The sequence below is a fragment of the Paramisgurnus dabryanus genome, chromosome 14 (genome assembly GCF_030506205.2).
Source record: "Paramisgurnus dabryanus chromosome 14, PD_genome_1.1, whole genome shotgun sequence".
Classification (NCBI taxonomy): Eukaryota; Metazoa; Chordata; class Actinopteri; order Cypriniformes; family Cobitidae; genus Paramisgurnus; species Paramisgurnus dabryanus.
The window spans coordinates 2,419,169-2,428,656 of NC_133350.1; the positions used below are offsets into that span (position 1 = coordinate 2,419,169).

Here is a 9,488-nt window from a genome sequence, read left to right on the forward strand (position 1 = left end):
AACGCAACAATGATTCTCACAGTGTTTATCTACAGCAGCATTGTCTGTCTGTGTGTGTGTATCTGTGTGTGTGTGTGTCTGTGTGTGTGTGTGTGTGTGTGTGTGTGTGTGTGTGTGTGTGTGTGTGTGTGTGTGTGTATGTGTATCTGTGTGTGTGTGTGTGTGTATCTGTGTGTGTGTGTGTGTGTGTGTGTATAAAAGTTCAGTGTCATGAAAATCCACAGGAACCACGAGTGATGGATTACAATAAACCTCTAAATTTAGTTTGAGATTCATTGGTGAGTGTCCTTGGTGAATAATGCAGAGGAAATTCAACAGAGATTTTCCTCTGAGCCGGTCAGTAAAGTGAGGAGTTATCTTATCAAAAACCTTGACAAATAGTGAATTAATAAATGAATAAACATAAATTCTTCTACAACAGCTGTAAACATCTCACACACATCATTTAATTCAGTTCACAAGGTATCATTTTTAAAGAATTAGTTTGTAGTTTATTCTTGTGATTTGTTGCTGTCCTTTATGTGACATTTTCAACGACTACAGATACTCTTTCTCTTATCCCAGCAGTGTCTGTTAAATGCTATCATTTAAAATACAAAATCTTTGAGGAAATGTGGGTCACAAGTTCAATTTATTCAATGTCTTATCTGTCACAAAAATAAAGAGAAGCCTTTAAGAGAATCATGAGGTCAGGACTGTTGGAAGAAAACTTCACTATGAAATAACATTTAGAAATCAACACTGGACACTACTATTACTATAAATACTGTCATGGGTAAATACATAATCAATTATATTTGGATTTACAAATGAAAAACACTGCTTTAATTTGCAATACTGGACATTGATGCACTCTTATATATGTAAGTGGAAATAAACATTTAGATTTAAAAATTCAGCATGAGAATTTCATTACATTTATGACATAAAAATTATGCTTTATTATACTTAGAAAAAACATATCCTCACCACTATAATAAAATAGCAGTTCAGAGGACAAATATTCATCTTTAAAGGTATAATAATGTTCACGCTGCTAATGTAAGGCCTATAAATAGACTTTATCTTCTTTATTTTTATGCTTCTTTAGGTCAAACCTGTACTGGACAAATTCATGAAAAGTTTAATGAGATCCACCCATCTAAAACACTTTCACAGGCTACAGACAGCTGGAGACTCTTGGTAAGCTGTTCATGCTGAGCGTTTGGACAGGAAAGGACTGGTTAAAGCGATTAGATGACGCTTTGATAACCAAACACATGCTGCTAAAACTGAATGAAGATATGTGACTCAGCACAACCAGATGAGCAGTTACATTACAATGACAAAATAATAACATGCTTTTAAAGATGAAGAGAAGGTCAGACAAGATCACTGTAATGAAAGACTCCGCCCCCTCCTGATGACATCATCACTCACCAGTCTCTCTCCTGACAGAACCTCCAGCAGTTTGATGAGCATCCGTCCATCTCGCAGGTCCATGTACAGATCCGTGATCCGACAGGACACACGCGCCAGATGTGAGTTCACCCATTTGGTAAAGGTCTTCTTCTGCACGGCCTCTCGCTCATCTGTAAGACCACAAGAAGATGTTTTAATATAAAATAAAGAAAGATATCAACATTCAATGAAATCTTTTAAAGATTATGCTTTATGTGGTGAATATGGCTTTCTGTCCTGCTGTACCTCCTGCCACACATGAAATTTTCCTTTCTGTCTCTATCCCATAGTTCATGTGCTAGAAGACGATTCACTCGAGAAACAAACACAGCCAATAATATTCTGCAGACAAAGAGGCCGACACCAAGCTTATGATAGGACACAAGACCCCACCCTCGGGCTAGAGGTTCAAATGCATGACCAGAGTTGAATTTATTTATAATCCTCCCGATTTTCCTGTTATTGCATTCGTTATCCTCACACAGACACAGGGTTCAATTGTTCTGCGGGATTCACAGCGAGACTTCCTCAGGCCGTTCATCCCGTCTGAGATCAGGATTGTTGGTTGAGGTAGAAGACTTACACAGACAATGAGGGCAAAGAGAAATGAGGTAGAGGTCACCTAACCCTGACAGAGCGACCCAAACCCAAACAAATTCAACAAACAGAGGAACATCTGTCAGTGAGAAAGGTCAGAGGTCAAAGGACCAAACGCATTCAATACTGGGACTATAAACACCACTGATAATCACAATATGACTCTGAATCTTAATAAAACAGAAACGAGTCAAACTTTACCATAAAACTATAGGAATAAAATATCATAAAGGAATTTGTTCACACTACAGTAATGTAAATTTGGCTTTGACTAATTGTGACAATGTTACAATGCAAAATATCCCTGATAAAAGGCCTAAAATTCTTAAGAATATGACCAGGACATGTTGACAGATTGAGATTCATCTGATGGTAAATGCATTTTTGGAACAAAATTTTTTAGTTAAATGAGAACTTGTGGGAATATTTACAGTAAAATCTTGCAATGAAAACATATCGAGCGCTGAAAGCTTCAAACCAGAATCTCTCATAAAGTTATATAAACACATAACACACACACAGAAAAGTGTCCATCAAAAATCTGACAGATTTCATCACATTCATATGAAACAGAACCCTCACACTGCATTAATACAAACACAGACACACTTATGCATAAAGATTTAGGAATAATTGTTGTTCCTGGATGAAAACCCAATGAGTCTCAGTAAGAGAAACAGATCATTTAATGCTGGTTTATCTGTTGAACATCTGGTTTACAGGTCCAACCCATGATGACAAGTGTCAGATACACAACAGATCTCTCATGTAGCTGTCGCTCGACTTCACACAAACTGACCAATCATTACACAAACAGTACTCACACCTCACATGATATTGGGGAAACTGACATTGTGATATATTGTTTTTCTGTGATATATATATTGCTAACTTCTGCCTTTATTTCTTGTATAGCTTTGGCACTTTGAAGAATATAGTTGTGTGATGGTATTAGATAGTTCTTGTCAAGCGACCAGATTGTGTATTAAAACCTTTGTAATTGTATAAATTGTTACCACCGTGTCTTTCATGAGGTGAAATGTTATTGAATTTGTGATTTCTCTATGCTGTTTGAAATCGGTGTCATAACACTAACAAAGGCATCTGAAAGATTTTTTTTATGTTCTTCATGTTTTGTGATGTGACAGATGCACACATTGCAATATCAATGTTGACATGATATATTGTGCAGTCTTAGCTCAGATGTTGCTCTTTCAGAGCTCACAAGACTCTGTAGATGTCTCAGTTTTTTAAATGTGTCCTTTATACCAATATGTATTTACATAGATACTTTAAAAAATACACAGGGCATGAGGGTAAATCATATCTTTTTTTTTTTTTAAAGATAACTGTTAAAAGTTCATGTGATATACCTAGGGTCTTTCTTTTAGTAGAAACATCTGGAAAATCAAGTAACCTTAGACAAGTTGGAGGAAAAATCTATTTTTTTCACGTCATAAGCAAGCAGACGTTGTGTTGTGAATGAACTGTGGTTGTATTGTAAGATGATAATATCTCAACTACTGCCACCAAACGTTACATATTAGTCCAGCCTGCAGATGATCCCAAAGGACTGTGGGTAGGAACAACAATGGCGGTAGTGTTCATTCCCTCGGCCCGTCTGAAACCACGGGGAAGGCTGCAGGAATGCAGTGGTGTATCTGGACTGATGTTTGGGTAAACATGTTCCTCGTACCCGCTGCTAATCCCGTGGCTAACACTGAGCAGAGGATGTGTTCGAAACTCTTTAAAGTTGTGTCAGTTTGTTTATGCCAAATGAAACGGGTCTGTATCTAACATCAGAAAGAGTCCTTACACATCAAACTATTTGTTATTGACAGATTCAACTAGTGATGTCTAAAATTAGGGCTACATTTACTGACCATGTGATTGAGATAAATCAATACTGGAGTCTGGATGCCTGATCGGGTCAGAGGTCAAACTGATAAGGGGGCGGGGTTACTGTCAATGTCAATGCTATGAGAGGAAACATTTATTCAATGTAAATCTAAGAGTAAAAACATCCTAAATCATCTCAGAGTAAAAGGAAGGGAGGATTGATTTGTGATGTTTCTGGATTCTTTACTTCCTGCATCCTCAAAATCTTTGTTTTCTGAACTCAAAACAAACCCACACCAAATCCTGTAACACACCAAGAAAAACTAGATTGTGTAAAGTGTGTGTATCTTATATTTAAAACACATTTTACTCTAAACTCAATGTCAGATCAGATTCTGCACTGAATGAAGAAGGACATCCTGAAACAAACAATGAAAATAAGAAGGCAGCCCTGGAAGAAAGGTGGACCACGGGCGTCTTCCTCTTCCTCTCTGATTTATCTGCATCCTGAGACATCGACGTCAGCAGTATGGCATTCCTAAGACTTCCTCTGTGTGTGTGTGTGTGTGTGTGTGTGTGTGTGTGTGTCTGTGTGATGTGATTGTGAAGTGGTCAAAGTATCAGATTCAGCTCTGTATAAACCTCACAAAAGTTTCAACACTTACTGTTTCTAACCTAAACACAAAAGTCTTTTAGTACTACGGGTAAAAATAATAATGGCCAGTTTGTGTGTGCAAATTCTTGAGATGATGGGAAACATATGTGAGTAAAACTTAAATAAACAATAAACATCATTCACAACACATTCATCTTTAATAATGTGACACATAATACTGCCATGTAGGACAGGACATGATTTTAGGTTTTGGAATCTGATTGGATCATGAAAAACTAGTTTTGATGTTATTGGCTAACACTTAAAGATTCTAATAAATGATATCTTTACAATAACGCTTACTGATGAAGAAAAAAAACACATTCATTTCCTATATTTACGCAAACACAGCGAGAGGGAAAGTGGATGAATGTTTATCATGCCACATGCATTCCTGCAACCCAGAAATCTCACAATTCCCTCTGTGTGACAGTGACATTGATGAATGTTACTGCAGTGAAACGCTCTGTCTGAATGAAATGATCTGATTCTAGATTTATGATGGGTGATTTCATTGTGCTGATGGTCAGACAGACATAAGACCGTGATATCATCACTTAAAGACGGGTAAAGTCTCTCCCTGATGATTTAAACCCCACCCTAACTTTCAGATGTTGATATAAAGAGCGTGTGCAGTCGAGCATCACTTCAGTTCTTCATCTGACATCAACAGAAAAATATCATTAAAGCATTTGCATATCTACATAACTGACAGCAGAGTTTCACATCCACTGTGTTATTTCTCAATAAAGGTCCTGTACTGAACTTCACTAAAGACCCTTTAATATACAGCGGTTTATTGTACCCGAGTTTCTAATTTGAGCTCTTTGGATAAACTATTAGACACCATTGAAAGAATTCATGTGTTTATTTAAAGATAAAAGTGTTCTTTCATCATAATGTAATAACTTGTTCTGTCTCGGAAACAACCAAAGTATTACCAATCCGTTAATATTTTTAATCCCTTTAATAATCTGTCATATAAAGTCATATATCATCTATTGAATGACCTGCTGGATAAAATCAACAATCTCTGAAATACATCACATGATCGTCCTGTAGTCACATGTGTGGTGAATGCAGCTTTATGTTGACTGTAAAGTACTACAGCATAGATGTCTTTCTAAAGAATAAGAAGTTAAATATTTTTAAATAAATATACGTATCATTTAAAACTTGTGGGTCTAATAGAAAGCTTTATTTCTGGGTTTCCATCCAAACGTGAAGCGAATCTTTTCAAAATTCACAAAAAAAGCGAATTAGGTGCGTTTCCATCAAGTTATCGAGCAAACAAACAGTAAATAAAACAATGCATGCTCAGAAAATGGAGACAGGACTGCATTTAGTTACGATTGGGTAAGTTATTAATTAACTAGCAGTGCAGCTTGATTATTGTGCACAGAAGAAGGAATGCAGAGTTTTTGATGCAGGCACAAACAGCAAGGGCATTACGATGAAGTCAAGCCCCATATATGATAAAGACAACAACAGCTGATACAGCTTGATGATCAGTCACATGGGTTTAATGTTTGCTACATCAGAATCTATTATTCAGCAAATGCATTTCCATCTCTCATTATTCACATTTACTCTTTATCGCATAAGTCAAAAACCAACTCAAGTGAGTGTAAAAACTTTTTTGTGTATTAAGGGATTATTTTTCGAAATTTGCCATTTTCAGCACATAAAATGTTCAGTGATTTTTGGTTGAAGGTCAGAGATGTAGCTGAGTGGCAGTGGAGCAACAGAGCGCCTGCTTCACTTCTCCTTGTGTCTCTATAAACACAGAGGGCAGTGACAGAAATCACATCAGCCATTCAAAGCCAAACCCATCCGGTGCCTTCACAGCACTCCATTGAGTAAATCAACAGCTTTAAAGGGTAACAGCTCACATCCTTACACTGACCGGACCCTGCCGGGCCGACCCGACGTCTCGCTTTCGGCTGCCAACAGTGGAACAGAAGGTCATTGAGAAAACCAAGCCGAGGGACAGGAGGTTTGGCAGACGACGCACGGAGGACAAAAGATTTACTTTAGTGCTCGACCCATGAGTCTGAGAGATTCGTCCGGAGAGGTCTGTTTGACTCCAGTTACACAAACCAAAACTTCCAGGACCAGCTGGATGCACCCTTCGTTGACAGTAAACTCTCTCTGGGACACAAGTGAGCAGAATGGGTTGTTTAGACTGTTGAAGTTTGTTGATCTGGCTTTGTACAATAGAGCAAGAATCAATTCAAGAATCTGTCATTTATCTTAACTAATCGTTATTGTCAAGAGGATTTCATGAATGTACTTGTTTGGCTTATTTAAGAATAAGCGCTTGAGACTGCAAATATTTGTAACTTCTGACTCAATATAAAAGCAACAGACGTGAGCAGCAAGATCATACATGTCAATATGACATCAAATCTAAATCAACTAAAATCACATGTGCAGGGTTTCAGATGTACTGCACCACATATTACATTTGAATAAATATATAACTTTCAAAAAGAAATCTAAGTTATTTAAATGTGCATGCAGGTGACTGAAGATTAAAGTAGTAAATCAGATATAAACTAAATTACTTAATCTATGACACAAGGATGAAAGTTCAACTCTCCATTACTAAGCTGTTTAATGGTGCAGGGTAGAGTAAACTAGTTTACTGATTAGCTTCATGAAAATACAAGCACAGACAACACATTTCTGTATGTCTTATACATTTTCTGTATGCCTTATAAATCAATATTTATTTACTAAGATCAGAGTCACCTGGCTGTAGGATCTCAACAGCCTCAGCTTATGAAAAGCGATATGTAAAACCATGGGTCACATTGAGCGCCACTAAACACAAAGACCTTCACACTTCTGTATCGGTAAACTCGGGTAAGAGTGTAAATGTGTGAAAGTGCTGAGCGCTGGAGAGCATTTATTGATCAAGAGATGCATCGAAAACACCAAATCAGCTTAAAACACTAACAAATCACAAATCAAACACTGTAAGCATTCTGTCAATGCATTTAAGCAATGAATAAAAACAAAGGGAGGTCTGACCTCACGTGGATCTCTTTCACCTTTTTAAATATAAACAGCTTTATCAGATTGAAATGCATATGAAACAGCGTTGAACCCTGCCACCGTCCGTGAGGTCAGCAGAACAAAACAACCGCTCCCACCTGACCACAGGGTTTTCTATTGTTGTCTATGACGACCCATTGATTCAGGGTAAGCTGCCCCCTCATTGACTCCCTTCCTTCATGGCTGTTTTGGGAAGAGGAATGTTTTTAATGCACACGGCTTTTTGGGGATTTTGGGGGGAAATCCTTTGCACTAATTTAGTTTGAAACTCAGAGAACCGTTCCACAAGACAAGACATCCACGCCCCTCCTTCTTACAAGGATTATGGGACACAACAGAAAACCTCTCTGGCCGCTCGTACTCTTACATATAAAACACATAATCACAACTTTAACATTTCTCCATCCATCCTACTGGAGCATCTGCATAGCAACGCCTGTAAACAACCTCCGAACGTCTCCATCTTACCTTGCAGCTGTTTGAAACGCCCCTCAAGCTGGTTATAGTTGAAGGGCACTTGCGCGGGGTAACTCGGCTCCTGATAGAAGCCCTCGGGGCCCCCGGACGCCCACTCCAAATCCATGATCCCTGACCGAGAGGGAAACTATTTCCAGATTCCTCCCAGAAAACCACAGAAAGGAACGGACACAAGGGGAAACGGAGGGAAAAGAAGAAAAGGATCCACAAGGGTTTTTTTCCTCCTTAAGCTCCTGCACGTTACAACAAAAGATATCCAGTTGAGAAATATAAAAAATCTCCAACCCAGTCCAGTTTTCTCAGAGAGGTCTCAGAACTCATTCTGCTGTCCGATTGTTCATTTCTTCAATCTGTCCATTCAAAAGCAGCATCTCCCCCAACCTCACACACACACAGACACACACAGACTGATGCTCCTCCTCCTGTCGTACTCACACACCTCCCTCAAGACTTTACTAAACCCATTCAGTTATTGCACAGAGGCCGGGACGGGTTGATCACAAAATATCTGCACAGCTCAACCCGAACAGAGCAGAAACTCAAGGAGGCAATGAAGGATTTTGTGACACTCAGCACACCTTCAACGGAGCAGAGGAGGCGGGCAAGAGGGTTGTAATTTCATCAGCGCCTCAGCCAGTGTGTTTGCCGATGATGTCACCGCCTCATTACAATGAAAGGAGAGAAGGAGGAGGAGATGGGCCGTACCACGTCTCCAGACAAAATGGGGGTGGAGGCTAAACAGGAAGTCACCCCATTTCCATGCATTGTTTTTTGGGCCATGAAAGACAGAAACAAGTTTCATAATAAACGTGGAATGTCGTTCTTGGAATGTCGGGCTAACTTGTATCCTGCCTAAAAACCGACTAACAGCCGTCCAGTTATAGATGTGTCCCCTCCTCCTCCTGCTCTTAGCCTGATGTCCATCTGTTTGCAAGGTGAGGAGAGACTTCCACAATGAATGCAGACTTTGAACCACTTCTCAAAGTTTGGGGATTAAATTGCACTCCCATGCAAAACAAATATCTGCTAATTCCTACTTGGGAATCTCACGCACTTGTGTCAGAAGCTGTAAAGAGATTTGCTCAAAGTATTGACATTTATTTATTTGCTTGACTAGAGATTTAAACACGATAGAAAACAGCACTACACAAAACTCCTTGGAGATGAAATTAAAACTACTCTAGAAAGAAAGAACATGATGGGGTATTTACAGACATTTAAGGATTGCAGTAATATGAAATACGAGTACAACATAAATCAAACAATGAAAATCCTGGTTTGTAAGCGAGAGACTTAATGGAGATATTGAAAGCAAAATACTTAGGATTTAAACTCATCTATGACCCTCAGTAAAAAAAACTAAACTCTTAATATTTAACACAGGGTCTTTTTTACATATTACCCTATGAATGGCCTAGCA

General features: G+C 38.6%; 1 protein-coding gene across 2 annotated transcripts in view; it reads right to left on the reverse strand.

The window, feature by feature from the left end:
- Window positions 1-9,488, reverse strand: part of sptbn1 (spectrin, beta, non-erythrocytic 1) — a 58,230-nt gene that overhangs the window by 23,240 nt on the left and 25,502 nt on the right. Inside the window, exons 1-2 of one of the 2 annotated variants that reach the window (XM_065259292.2) lie at window positions 8,060-8,634; window positions 1,420-1,571 (exon numbers count right to left, since the gene is read on the reverse strand). In XM_065259292.2, coding sequence (XP_065115364.1) covers window positions 1,420-1,571; window positions 8,060-8,174 — 267 coding nt within the window. In that variant the 5' untranslated portion in view covers window positions 8,175-8,634. Of the gene's footprint in view, window positions 1-1,419; window positions 1,572-8,059; window positions 8,635-9,488 lie in introns of those variants that run through there. The other variant, XM_065259291.1, reaches the window with a different exon arrangement.